The 15162-nt window shown below is 44.4% G+C and overlaps 1 protein-coding gene across 2 annotated transcripts in view; it reads left to right on the top strand.

Annotated features, from left to right (window-relative positions):
• OSCP1 (organic solute carrier partner 1) overlaps positions 1 to 6990 on the top strand; it is a 185467-nt gene extending 178477 nt beyond the window's left edge. Inside the window, exon 10 of one of the 2 annotated variants that reach the window (XM_069622633.1) lies at positions 3729 to 6990. In XM_069622633.1, coding sequence (XP_069478734.1) covers positions 3729 to 3845 — 117 coding nt within the window. In that variant the 3' untranslated portion in view covers positions 3846 to 6990. The remainder of the gene's footprint in view (positions 1 to 3728) is intronic. The other variant, XM_069622632.1, reaches the window with a different exon arrangement.
• Positions 6991 to 15162: the final 8172 nt, after the last annotated feature.

Below are 15162 nucleotides of genomic sequence, written 5' to 3'. Positions count from 1 at the left end.
CAGTCTGCACACTGTTTGAAACCCGTCTTCGGTGTCGAGGACATTGTTGAATGAATATTGAATCGTAACTTGTTTGAAGTGAAAACACAATAGAAAGTTTGCTGAGGCGATCGCTCCAAAGCACGCAGCAATGCAGAAAAAAACAAACTGAGGTACTGGTCAGCGAGCATGCTACATATACCAGTGTTGACGTCACGGCGAGGGATACTACGGAGGCGGTCAAAGACCATGACACAATGCTGTACGACGTTCGAACCTATGAAAAAATAAATCTGAAGCAAGCTGCAAGCAGACTTGATATGTCAAAGATGAGGAATACATGGCAGGACACAATCCATTTGAAATATGGCTATCATTAATGCGGCCAGGAGGTTGAGCACCAGGATACAATTAGGCTTCAGACCTAGACACGGCACTGAGACAGCCCTTCTAGATCTTAAGATACAAATGGATGAGGCAAAAGATAAAGACCGCCCCTCCCTCCTCTTACTCCTTGATCTCTCTGCGGCCTTCGACCTAGTCGACCATAACATCTTAACCTCACACCTACCCACCTCAGCCTCCTTTTCAACGAATGCAGCCAAATGGATCTAATCCTTCCTAGCCGAAAGATCCATGAGGGTTTTTTCAGATACTGCCTCAGCAGACCCATCGCCTATCACATGGAGAGTTCCCCAAGGTTCCTGCATCTCCCCCACCCTGTATAACATCTTTACTAAGATGTTATTTGACCTCCTGGAGGACTTGAAAGTCCCCTACACCAACTACACTGATGATACTCCGATCCTCATCATGCTTTCAGGCTCATCCAAAAAGGATTCCTCCCTCCTTAATGATATTTACAGTAAAATTCAAGACTGGATGGCAAAGCACAGGCTTTGTCTAAACAACGACAAAACCGAGTTCCCACTCATTGGCTCCAATCAACGCCTTAACAAACTCAACCCACAATACAATTAATTCAATATAGATGGAAACATCATCAAGGTCTCCAAAAACACCAAAACATTAGGTGTCTACCTCGACTCCACCCTGCCTATTTCAAGACAGGTTAATGCCACAGCCTCCTCTTCGGCCTATACCACTAAACTAATAACGGCCTGTAGACCCTTCCTAGCTACACAAAGCTGTATCATACTAGCGAGAGTATTGATACTATCTAAACTTGATTACTGCAACTCCCTATACTTAGGTACCAGTAAGCAAAACATCCACAAACTCCAAATCTTGCATAATGACGCCCTCAGAGCAGCCCTCAACATCCCACACAGCAACCACATATCCCAAGCAAGACAGAATGCCAAATGGCTCCCCATAAAAGACAATCACCTTCAGAACTCTCAAGATCACCCACAAATGTCTCAACAACACCGCCCCTAAATACCTGGCGGACAAATTCTGCACTAAGACCTCAACTAGACCCACCAGAGCGAACTACGCACACTGCCTCAACAACCCCAAATATAGACTCCAAGAATCAGGCGGAACCAGATTCCCAGTCCTAGCGGTTAAAATGTGGAACTCTATGCCCCCAGCGCTAAGAAACTAACACTCCTTCTTTGCCTTCCATTTCAAAGTCAAAACCTAGCTCTTCCCCACTATCCCACCCAACTAAATCAACACCTATGAAACCACACGCTGCCTATATATTCTGTATAAATGCCAATAACAGTCCTTCAACTTGTAAAATTCCTGTATAATCCTGTAAATGCTTATATTCCTGTACTACCTACTGTACATTCCTGTAAATTATTATATTGCTGTACTTATACCTTGTTTGTAACTAGCCCCACAAAGTATTCCTGTATACTCCTGTATTTTTGTACTTCTAGCTTATGTAACCATCTCCTTAAGATAAGCGTCTAGCTACCTCAGGGTTCAACGTGCTATATAAGCAAATCAAACAAACAAACAAACAATACACAAGTAAATGGACACATTTCTGTCATCGGTGCCTGAAAGGAGGGCGGGGGAGGACAGAGCAGGAAAGAAACCCGCAACACAGGTTGACATACCATCTCTTGCAGAACAGGCATAGGATGACAAAGTGGTGTATTTAGCAAACCACATAGTGAAAATACACTTTAATGGGCTTCTGAGGCTGCCCATAGCATCTCAACCTTTTGGTGGCAGATTACAAGTGCACTAACGATCTCCAAATTGCAGGTGTTTGAGTAGAGGATCTATATTTTATCTTCCACAGGGTGAAGATTGAGCTGAAAACAAAGCCTGGCTCTTTCCTAAGATAGTTAGCAGCGTAGATAGTAACTAAGATAGTTGTGCTACCTATCTTTTCTTTTCTGTGTCCTACCACAAAGGCAGAAACTGCCCTGCACACCATGGATGTTACCAGACCACTGATATTTTATTTAGACAGACCAAAGGCTGTGTGCAGGGAACTGCAACATTGTGTGACCTTCCGAGGAGCATCTCCAGTTTGTGTGGTGTTGAAGGCATTCATAGCACACTGGATGGTTTCAACTATATTGGAGTAATACAGGTTGCAGGAGTGGAAAAGCGACACTCACACTCTTTCTGTAAGCATGACCCCCTCTACTACAGCTCGAGAAGTGATGCAGCTTCTGGACAAGCCATTTTATGAAATCTCCTTGTGAATTAAACATCTTCTGCACTCGTTTCTTGGTAGGGTGCTTTAGAATCTCCCAAGATTACGGAGGAAATGCCACGGGATATAAGAGTATGGAAAAGTTACTCATCGTAGTGAACCGGGTACTCTTAGTCCATAGTCCCCTTTCATCAATACACCCTCCTGCCTTTCCCACTAATAAGTTAGCAAGTGGGACTTAAAAACGGGACTGACAGTTGGGCGGGCCACGAGGAGGAGGTACAAAGCAGGGGGTGCACAGGACACACCTTTGCAGAAAAAAACTGGAATATTATTGCTTTGCATCACGCTCCAGTCCCGTCCCCCCATTCCGTGGGACATCCTAAGAGTATGGCGGGAAGGGGACTGTGGACTAAGAGTATCAGTGTCACTATGGTGGGCAACGTTTTAAGAGCACAGATACCGGAGTCCATGAAGAAGGGTTAATGTATATTTGCACCCGGGAAAGGCGGAGTGACCAATCACAATCCATCTTTCCTGGGCGAATGTACATTCACCACCTGCGGTGAAGAAAAAAACAAATGCCAGTCGCCATTAACATTCCTTTTCAGATGACGGTGGCCATTTAGGAACCTGTTTTCCATGGCCACCGTCATCCGAAAAGGGACCAATTTTTGGTAATTTTTTTCATTCCGACAGGAGATGGGCTTGCGTGTATCTCATCTCCCGTCGGAAGGAAAAAACCTGAAAATGATTTGCACCGCAGTAAATCCCGAGTTGAGGCCCACGCGAAAAGCTCGGGGTGGTGGGTCGATAAATCCCATGTCCACCCGACGCCGGGGTGTGAAAGCTACAAGAATTCTGCATTCTAAAGTCTATGGTTTCTTTATGGAGCATCTGTATAGCAGGCTTTACCCAACCAACTAGAAGTAATGTGAAGTTGGGAGGGGTTATTTCAATAGTGAGACCATAGGACAACTTTGTACATTAGTTCAAAGTATAAGAATGTCTGTCTTTAGATTTGTGTAATTGTCCATCCTGCATTTGATGGGGCCTCCTGTTGAGATTGACTGATAGGTGCTACTGGCAAGCTCTTCCTAATACTCTCTACCTTCTAAAATCTTTGTTGTAAAATTCTAAACCTTCTGCTCTTTGACTTTAGGACCAGCAAAGGAAGGATGAACTTGCTCGAATCATGGGAGAGTTCAAGAGTGAAGAACAGTCCAGCCAGACCACGTCCAAAGGAGAAGATCTGTTAGCCATGATGGATGGCTTATAAAGAACTGACTTTCCCCTTCTCGGACGACGTGGTTTCTATGGATGGTCCTTTAGAACCACGGATATGCACTTTTAAACCTGCTGCTAGACTCGGGCCTAAGCATTCTTAACAATCCACTGTGGCCCATGAGTGTTGTAACCGTATAGGGCAGGTAGGAGCCCTCCAAGGGTTTGGCACAGATTTTACTTACAACATATGTCCGACCTTGCTGTATACCCCATGATGAAACCATGAAATCAAATGCACCGGATGTGTTGCTGCACTTGTAGTGAGCACTGCAGTGGTTCAAATGAGTCATGCTTGTTGATGAAATGTGTGGCAAACGTGATCAGGGGCCGGCGGTCAATAAGACCAAGGCATACATTGTCTCTATAATTGTATGGAGTGCATTGTCTGTATAGTACCTACTGCATATTGACATCACTTTTAGGAGCTTGTGTGACTTTGTGCTGCTTAGGAAATGAGGTAGAGACGAATGCACTCTGACCATGTGAGTTTCCCATCTACAGGCAATAGATTTGCCTTGGATGCATAGAATCCAGCAGAGACCCAGTGCCTGGTCATTCCCGTAGCCCCTGAGGAAGGATGCCAATTGCCAAGTTATTTGTTTCTGAAGTAAAACCCATTTGCTACTTCCACTAATCATCTGTCAAATGAAAGCACTTAAGAGCAGGCTTCTGCTACTTGCTTCTTAAAATATTTGTCTCACATATTAGATGTATTCTAAGGCAGGCTAGGGGAGATCCACACAGACATCAGGACGAGGCCGTAGAGCACTTCTTAATAACATGAGAGTATACTCTGCCCATATGAAGAGGATAAGAAGACTTACAGACCTAAGGATGTTGGATAGGGTGTAAAAGGTACAGCCATCCTTTGGTGCCGCATTAAATCTAGGCACTGAGGTACAAGAGCGGTCAGTATCATTAGGAGAATATAGATCCTGAAAAGATACTGAAAGGATATGTGACTTACCACAACAGCTCATTACTCCCATTCCTTATATCCCTTCATGTCATCAACTTTCAGAAAGCAGGGACAGATACAGGAATGGGAGGTGACTAGAAAGTGATCCACCACCTTGAGATGGTCCAAGAGATTGGATTTGAGTCTTTAATATGACAGCAGTGTTCCTTTGTGGGGCGTAGCGGCACTAGTAGGGGTAATCTACACACACTGTGTATTTTGTTTCAGCAGCTGGTAAGCCACCCCTCTCTTAGCATGCCTGACCTGCCTTGCATCCAGAATTCCTGGAAGGTGACCCCATCTTTTAAAAAAATGATATTGACAATGTTCACATTTGACTGAGTTTTGTGTGCGCCCGCAGGAGATCTAGGTCTCCCTTATATCAATCTGTCACTATGAAGTTAACCAAAACCGATGAAAGAGCCAGCATTTGGAACCCATTGCTTGAATGTTGCCCATTTATTTATCTGCCATATTTCATGGGCAGTTACAAACATAATTCATGTTACAAAACGAGCTTGTCTCCCATCCAGTGCATTTCACCCACCATTTCGAGCTTTGGCAAGGATAGTTCTCCGACCATGTCTGTCAAAAAGATCTTACCATCTAGTTCTAGCTTACCAGACTTAGTCAACCAAGCTGGCATGTTGGAATGGATGGACCACTAGATAATACATGTTTAAATACATAATATTCGATCTCCATTGATTTCTAGACAAACAGTTCAGTTGGTGATGATAGAATTGTATTTTCTTAATCCGATTGTATACACAAATTCCGATCAATGCAAAGCATTGAATTGCAATTCATAGTTTAAATATTATTAGCCAAATTCCAACACTTATATTGACAATGTGTTAAAGAATTGGCAATAATAAAAACAGCTACATCTAAAAAAAGTGCAATTGCTGAACACATTCCACTCTCAAGATTGAAATAGAGCCTACTTTGACCTTGGTTTTGGTTGAGTCCTGATAAGACTCTGATAATGTCCAGAGGCGTGGCACCCCAGCTACTCTTGAGGCATCATGCAGAGCCCCCAGTGTTTTGCTGGGCCCCACCATAGTCTGTTTGGGGTGTTTTCTGATACATCTCACCCTCACAAGAATTGCTTGATCGGTTTCTGTTATTCCAAAGCTGACTGTTGCTCCAGCTCTCGAGTGCAATCATTTTTGTTGAAGTCTAAATAAACACCACCACCACTTACAAACCGACAAGCATTTTACTGTCCAGTGCAGAAATGGTCAAGCTTGCGAAATTTACTTCAGGAAGTGATGCTTATCCGAACAAATGACTATTTACATTTAAAAAGAAATCTGCATCCATTTTGAGGGCATCTGTAACTTTTTCTGAAACATTTAGCATTTTGATCGATCAGAAATCAGATTGCCGTTCGGAGCCACATTCTAATCATAGAAGGTGCTCATTGGGATTTCCAATGGCTGACCGGAATTCCAAATGTGAATTTTAGAAAGCCTTTTTGGATACGCAACTAATCGGTTTGTAATTTGATATTCAGCATCTAGCTCCCAGACTTTGGGTTCAATCTATGTTTAAGTTAGGAGCCAACCAATGTTATGCTTAAGTCCAAGGGGGAAATGGGCTGTCAGGAAATAGAGATTGAGCATAAGACTGATCGCTGAAGACTGGCTGCAGACAGTGCTACGCTCTCAATGCAGTGTTGTGTCTGCATGTCTTGATGAGTACACTGGCTTCGCTTCCTTTCATTTCAAATAGCGGGTCCCCATGGCTGTCTGGATGATCTGCAAGCTAGCAAGGACCAGCAGAACGCCAGGATGTAATACTTTAGGGTAGCAACTTCTTCTCTAGTGCATTGGAGTCAAGGGAAAAATAACAAGAGTCGATGACGTTTACTCCCTGAAGGAGATGTAACGACTTATAGGACACTACATCAATAACCCCTTGCCTTGATCCCATCCTCTCTGTTATTAACTTTTCTAAATGTAGATTGTAATACTTCAGGGCTGAGAAAAGTAAGCTTTTTCACTCTGTCGTTTGTGATCCTATATTTGGAATTACATAATTCAGCTCATGTAACTGTTTAAGTTATACTTGAAACGCATATATTTTACTTCTGGACTGTCAAGAAAATACAAGTACTTGACTAAAATGTTTTCGTAATGTTTGTATGTAGTGTCAATAAAAGAAACATTTTCAAGTCAAATCTCTTTCTTGGGTTCGAAGTGCGCTACAGTTCTCAATACGTATTGAGATAAATCGCTAAGGGAAAATCTATTTTGGAACCAACAGTCTGTGTTCTCCATGTGTGAAAGTCATAGGGGCTCATTGGGGCTCATTATGAGTGTGGCGTTTGGGGAATAAGTGGCGGTAACAGAATTACCTCTACGTTTCCCGCACCGCCTTACTATGACTTTGCCCCTGGTATGGGTGATTTACCTCCAGCATTATGCTGGAGGTAAATCGTTCCTTTTCTGCAGAAAAATCTGCAAAATCAGTGGATTTACTACAGCTGGAATTCCACCGGTATTACCGGCAGACAAGTGCCCGTGACGGTATTACCATTTGCCGGTATAGCGACAAACCCGTAACGAGACCCATCATGTCTTTAAAGTCATGGTCCGCCATCTTGGATTTCTGGATTGTCCAAGCTCGCTGACTGAGTTGGAGCCATGTCTGCCGTGAGACTATTGGTGTATGCCGCAAGTGCTCTGCTGTTCTTGCAATACTTTCTGAGGAAGCAGCATCCTGTATTTAATGTTTTTGCCAAATTCAAGAGGTTGCATATATTGCTGCATGAAGATGCAGGTTACTTTTCAATAACTTAAAGGGCTAGTGGTCACGTAATTCAGATTTTAGTAAGATTCAGTGGTTGTTAGGATGTGCTTGCCAGCACCTCCCTATATTTGTAATGTGTCCTACTGATCGGTATTGGGTAATGCTTATCATTGGGGAAGGCTAACAACGTAGGCCTTATAGTAAAGAGTATGCAAGAAGATTCACCCCTTATCTCTGCAACTAAATAAGAACATGCAAATCTTGAAACCAATTTGTGAGACCGTTCCCAGACCAGTTCCACAAACGTGTGGTACCAGTAAGTCGAAGAAGTCTGCCAGGAACAGTTTCATCATCCCAGTGGCGGTGGATCAAGATTTGTGCCAGAGACCGTGTAAATCTCCCAAAGGTAGCTACGAACATTGTTAAGAAAGGTGGAAGACATTGGGGAACCCGCTAGGAGAAGGAAGCCAGTCTCTTAGCCCCACAATAACTGTATGTGATGATGTGTTCTCTGTTGGGTCACAGAGAGGCAGGCACATTTGTGGAATTTTGTTTAAACCACTTGAGAGGTGTGTGGATGCTTTACTACCAGGAGAAGGGAGTAATTCTCCTTGATTACGAACAGTAGCTGGAACTTATGGTATTGGTATTTTGTTCTAGCGATGGGGATAGAGTAGGAGCCTTTGTGACCGGGACAGTGCCTTTTTGTTTTGACTCGCAAAGACTTCCTGACAAGCACCCAAGTTTCCTTAGTTTAGGTAGGGATATATTTTTATTTCATTTAATCAAAGTCTATAGCAGCCACTATTGCATCACTTGGTCAGCCACTTAATTCCTTGTTGCAACACAGCCTACCAGGTATTTGCCCCAGTTTTCAGTTTCATCAAGTTGGGCCTCTTTAAACCAGGTTTCAAAGTTAGGTAGCTCTAGTCCTAACATTACTTATTCTGGCAAACCTAGGGGGTCTGCCATCTCTGCTTCAAGTAATTTTTTCCAGACTGAAATGTAGTTGGGCCTTAGATCGCCTGAAAGCCCACTCACCAAATCACTTGTAGTCCCACTTGTCTCTTTCACATTTAGGGCACCAAATCTTAGTACCATACTATCAGAGCCTTCAGGATGGAGCTGGTTTGGCTGCGTGGCACCATATTGTGGTCATGTGGGTGACCCTTGAGCTGGTGCAGGGGTGAGGCAAATGGCACATGATCTACGATGCCCTGTGGCAGAAGAGAGAACATGCAGAGGAAGGAGTGACGGTCTGATTTGCCGGGAAAAGGTCATGTGCCATTGGGGGGATGGGTGGGCAAGGAGTGAATGAGCAGGTCCGAGAGAGGGTGTAAAAACTGTGATAATAGTGCAGGTGACCCATGAGATCAAAGACTAGGGCAGAACACTAAGTGAATAATCTGTGTTTTCGTATTCTCAGTCGGGAATTCAACTAAAGGAAGTCATTGAAACCACATAGATCCTCAGGTCTGAAAGGATGGCAATACGGCTGCTGCAACTAGCTTGCACAGGATGGAGGTCTGGGCTCTCGCTGCCCCTGCTCTCTTGCTGCCTCCCCCATTTGGCCTTGATGGAGGTCTGGGCTCTCGCTGCCGCCTGCTCTCTTGCTGCTTCCCCCATTTGGCCTTGATGGGGGTCAGAAATGAAAGGGTTCTGGAAAGTAGGGGCCTGTGATTTCCTGCTTGTTGGTTTGGACTTGTCGAATGGAAGCCTCCCAGAAGATTTCAGCACATGTTTTTGTTCAATGTAAGGGGCAGGAAACTTACTGGCCATCTTTTTTATTTTTACTGTTTATAGCTGATAATATCAACCTTTACAAAAGATCTTAAAAACAAACACATCGCAAACATATATACACCTTCTACATTTTCATTTTCACAAAGAGGAAAGATTTTTGTCATAATTGTATGAAGTGTCAGTGGATACCTTTGCCTCTACTTTTTCTGCTCCTCCTACTCCTGCAGCTGACTCACACCCTGACACAGCCCTTTCTAATCTGCATCTTTCTATTTCCAACACCCTGGCCATCCTTGCCCCTGTCATGAGAATCCGGTTGAAGCCTACCTCCAAGTGCAACTCTTGGTATGATTCCACCCTCGCCGCCCTGAAACGCAAGTGCAGGGTGGCTGAGAAGACGTGGAGGGCTTCGGGCGTAACCTCTGACAAACTGGCTGGCCGCCTGCTCCAGAGGCAATACAGAGTCTCTGTCCTGTCCAAGAAGATAGCACACATTCAAGCCTGCATCTTTGCGGCCTCTAACAACACGGCCAAACTCTTTAAAATCTGCAGGGAACTGGCCAATCCTGTTGCAGTCTCTAAATCTCCTGTTCCCTCCCCGGCCCTCTGTACAGCCCTGGCCTCTCACTTCTCCAAAACTCAGGGCATCCTGTCCCTCCTCTCCCTCTCCCTCTTCCTCTCTCGGCTCTTTGGCCATCCCTCTCTCTGCTCATCCTTTGTCATCTTTCTGACAACACCCGATGAGGTTTCTAGACAAGTCCGATCTATGACTGTGTCATCCAAACAGGTGCTCCCCTGCTCCTCCAGAACCATCAAGGACCATATTGACACCCTTGCTCCAGCCTTAGCCAATTTCTGTAATCACTCTTTCGCCACTGGAACTTTCCCTTCTCTCCTTGAGCACTCCCTTGCACACCCCCTCCTCAAGAAGCCATCTGCCGATCCTACCTGCCCGGCAAACCATTGCCCAATCTCCATCACCCCTTTCCTGGGCAAACTCTTGGAAAAGCTGGCCATCTCCCATCTTACTCTCCGCACTGAATCTGTTGGTTGTCTCCATGACCATCAGTCTGGCTTCAGAGCTGCAAGAGGCATGGGAACTGCTCTCCTGAACACCTGTGAACATCTTCTCTCTAAGATTGATTCCGGCATTCCTTCTGTCCTCATCCTCCTTGAACTTCCTCTGCTTTCGACATGGTCAACCACGCCATCCTGATCAATCGACTCAGTGAGAACCTGGGCATCACGGATCCGGCCCTGGAGTGATTGACCTCCTTCCTTTTGGACCGCCCCTCCCAGGTCCATCTTGGTCCCTTTCTCTCTGTCGCCTCTCTCTCTACCTGTGGCATTCCCCATGGCTCCATCCTCTCACCCTGTTTTTTTCAACCTCTACTTGGCCCCTTTGGCCCACCTGCTCTCTACCTTTTCCTCTAACTTTCAGTGTTATGCGGATGACACTCGGCTTTCCTTCAGGCTGCCTTCGGATCCTCTCCTCTCTTGTTCATTCCTGACTGTCTATCTGCGATTCAGTATTGGTGCACCTCCAACGATCTCTGCCTTAATGACAATAAGCCAGAAGATCCTTCTCATTAGGACCCCTGCCCCTGCTTTCCCTCTCTCACTCTGACTACCCACCTTGGACCCTCTTCCTTCGCCTTCCTGCGAGGCAAAAAAACCTTGGCGTCATCTTTAACTCCACTCTCTCTTTCTCGCCTCACATCTCGGACGTCGCCAAGAAGTCCCACTACCAGCTGCACATCCTCATAGGGACTCTTCCCTTTCTCACTTTCCCCAAGAAGCTCACTGTCTCCAAAGCCCTGGTTGTCTCTAGGCTGGACTACTGCAACAGCCTCTTTCTCAATCTGCCTCCCTCTATTCTCCGCCCTCTCCAACTAATCCAGAACAGGACTGCAAGACTTATCCTTGGCCTCAAGCCCAGAGACCATATCTCTCCAGCCCTGAAATCTCTCCACTGGCTCCCGATGGCTGCAAGGATCAAGTTCAAGGTTATGCAGTGTTAATAACGGAAAAAAAGAATGACACACATTTTAAACACCACCCGAATAACAACAAAAAATCAATTTGTTTAGTAAAGGTATATATGGGGGTAAGGGATTAAAAGGGGTGGGGTAGTTGGGAGGAGGGTAAAAAGGCTGTCGAAACAGGGGCTTGGTGGCTGGCCCTGCCAAATAAAAATGCAAAAATAATTCGACTTTATTCATTATTCAGGTGTCGTTTAAAATGAATGTCGTTATTTAGGATGTTGTTATAAAGACATGGAACCAGTTCAAGACCCTTTGCACTGTCCACAAGGCGTTCTGGGTCCAGGGCCTGCACAACATCCAACGCTTTCTTCCAAAATACTTTCCTTCTGAAGCCCTTCGCTCAGCTACCTCCAACTATCTAAGTGTTGGACGCTTCTCCATTGAGAGAGTGGGGGTAGATATCTCTCCTCTGCAGGTGCCGTCCTCTTGAATGGTCTCGCTGACCCTCTCAAACTTGAGCCGGATCACCTGAAGTTCCAGAAGCAGCTCAAAACTGCCCGATAAAGTTGATGGGCAAGTGTGAACCCGATGGAGGGCTGCCAAGAGAAAGCTAAGGGGAGCGAGTCCCACATTGTGATAAAGATGATAGACAAATGTGAACCAGACAGAGGGATGCCACACTAAATATTTGTATAAAAAGACATTAAGAGTTCCTGAGTTTATAACAAAGTAGAACTGATAAAGTTAAATGAACTGTAATTTGAAGGCTACAATGAACCCGACGGAGGGATGCCAAGGGAAAGGGAATCCCGCATTTTGTGACTGAACAGTGGTGTAAAGACGAAGGTGAATTTGTTGATAGCTGCAGATACCTAGGTTGGAGGTAGTATCAATAGAACAGGACTGCCTCCTGTGGGGAACTCTAAGCAATGATAAACATCACGCTCAAAATGTGCTCCAAACAATATGTTTATTTCACTAACAAAATAGGTACTGTGATGAATCCTGTGGAGTCATCACTGAACCCCAGCCAGAGATCTCCCCTCATGCGGCCAGTTGACGGCAGGCGCTACCTGATCAACACCCTGGGGGTGGTATTATGAGGGAGGAACACATGGGAGGAGATGGGTGACTCCATCAGGGAAGACGTGGTGTTCATCCCTTCCAAATTAAGTAGTCCCTATAATTCCTAAATTCCTGATGGCCTGTTGTCACTACACAAAATCCTACAGTTGCAAAACCCTAACACCCCTTCCGACCAGACATTCTAGACAGAATACCTACAACTCATATGTACAAACCACACACATAACACCTCCTGTTTTCGTTCTAGACAAAAATGACAAACAAAATCACCTTAGAAGTCCTATAAATCCTATGGACTCCAACTCCCATATAGCCTCAAGTACTGAGACGAGGAGGAGGAGGAAGGAGGAGATAATATGTATCAAAAGAAACACTAAGCTGAGTACACAGACTAGTTGTTGTAATGGGACTGAACTGTGTGGGACATTTAAAAATGGTGCCCGCCTTGGCAAGAGAGAGAGAAGCCGAATGGAAGAAGAAGGAAACAGAACCACAGGAGAAGGCAGAAGCATGGGAATGGACCATGTTGGTAAGAGCAGGTGTTCTCAGGCTACCACTTGCAGGCAGTGCTTACCGGAGTGACGCAAGGCCATAGATGACACTGCAGGCACCGTAGAGGCAGCAACCTCCAAGCTACTGGCAGCGCAGTTGTGCCCACAACCAGAAGTCTTACCGGCAGATGAACGCAGAGTTAGAGGAAGAGCATAGAGAAGGTCTGCAGAGCAGAGAATTTCATCCCGAGGTGACACCTTCACTGCAGCAACGTGCCACAGATAGGAGGGATTGCCAGAGTCTGCCCAGAGCCGTTGGGAACCCCAGGGCATACCGACTGGCATGTGAGCCAGTAAGAACATATTGTGAATGCCAACAAAGTAGAAAACAAAGACATCATTTGCCCTAATCCTCATGTATGAGATGTTGGAGCAAGTATTGCCACACGCCAATGAATGCTAATGAAATAGTAAAAAGTCAAAACTTGAACAAATCTCCATATACAAGATAACTATATGGGGAAAGTTGGAGCAGGTGTTACCAAAAGTAGATGAATACTATTGAAGAAGTTAAAACGTCAAACTTGAACAAGTCTCCATGTATGAGATGTCAATTTGAGGAAAGTTGGGATACGTAGTACCTCAATCCAAGATAATATATACAATGAAGGAATACAACTGTGCTATGCTTAAAGATAGTGACAACATTGAAAAGAAGCCCTGGTGAAAGAAACACATCAGGCAGTGAGCATTTGGGGAGAAGATACCTGGCAGAGAAGTATACCAGGGGATCTGCAGAACACAGAAAGGGGTTCCTGGCATGGGAGTATAGTAGGTAATCCATTTGAAATACACAGAGGACACAGACATTTTGAGTAAATACCTGGCAGGAGAGTATACTAGGTGATCTGTAACAATCAGATGAAAATAAGTCCTGGTGGACCGAATACCAGCAAGTTGAAGTTAAATTAATAAGTTGATTAATGTTTTAAGATACCTGGCAGGAGAGTATACTAGGGGATCTGATAAACGTACTGAGGGCTTCCAGGAGGTTCTCCGTAAGAAGTTATTGTTTTGAAAGAGACACTTTTTGCCATCCTTGAAAAGTGGTTGTTTGAAAGAGACACTTTTGCCATCTTTAAGGAGTCATTATTTGAAAGAGGCACTTTTGCCATCCTACCTGAGACATACAGGGGTAGGGATCCACCCTCTGGACCCATAAATTATTTTGTTGGATTTATTTACTTGCTTTTAAACACTTTATCCCAAGCCTGAATCAGAGACGTTTTTCTTACACTTTGAGTTGTTCATTTTTAGTGTGAAGGTCAGATTAATGTTTTGGACACAAGGACAGTGTATATAATTTTGACGACGAGACACAGACTGATCTTTAGTTTAAGTTTCCTAGGTAAGGAAATTCTCTTTAGGAGAGGGACAGATAGGCCTTTATCCAAAACTTTTATTTTGATGGAATGTGAGGAGTAAGAAATGAAAGCCAGACACAAATGTGTGATGTTTTTGGTTAAAGACATTTATTAAATATAAATGGGTTGGGAAATGCCTCTCTGGCCCTATTCTAAAGAGGAACTTCCCTACCTAGAAACCTAAAAAAAAAGAAGAATATGTCTGTGTCAGGATGTCAGTAACGGAAAAGTCATCCTTGTGTCCAAAACGTCCTTTCCTGAGCCTCACACTATAAACAAAACTACAAAAGGGGTACAAGGAAATGTCTTTAACTTGATGTTGGCAAAAGGGTTCAAAAGCAAAAGTATAAGAATGACTTAAACCAAAATGTTCTCCAAGGTAAATACCCTTCGATACAGAGGGTAGTCTCCTTCCCCTGGATTCTTAACAGTATGCCAAACATGTCTCATTAGCTAACAGTTCTTTTGTGCCTTCACTGGACTCACCAAGTTCTTGTTTAGGCAATATGTTCTGTAACAGTGTTTCTGTACAATGTCTTGTAACTTTGCAGATCACCTGGTATGCTGCCCTTCCAGGAATCTTGGTACAATTTCAGCTGCCTGGTGTCCTCGCCTGCAAGGACTTCTTATGCGTTTCACAGTTCTTCGACTATACCACAATAGCATATACTGTGATGTGCTTAGTATATCTGTCTGTGGTAATATTTGCTCAAACATTTCTCTCACATGGTATCTCATGCATCTGTACTTGATTGGGGTTTGCCCTTATACTTTACCTTGGCTGCATTCAAACATTCCTATTGGGTGATGAATTTATGCTTTGCATTGACTGCATTCAAAAAAGCTTTGGGCATTTTCTGCATCA

Source organism: Ambystoma mexicanum, chromosome 11 (assembly GCF_040938575.1).
Source record: "Ambystoma mexicanum isolate Mex_15411 chromosome 11, UKY_AmexF1_1, whole genome shotgun sequence".
Lineage (NCBI taxonomy): Eukaryota > Metazoa > Chordata > Amphibia > Caudata > Ambystomatidae > Ambystoma > Ambystoma mexicanum.
Note: the sequence above shows the minus strand (reverse complement) of the source record. Positions and strands in the feature narration are given on the sequence as shown.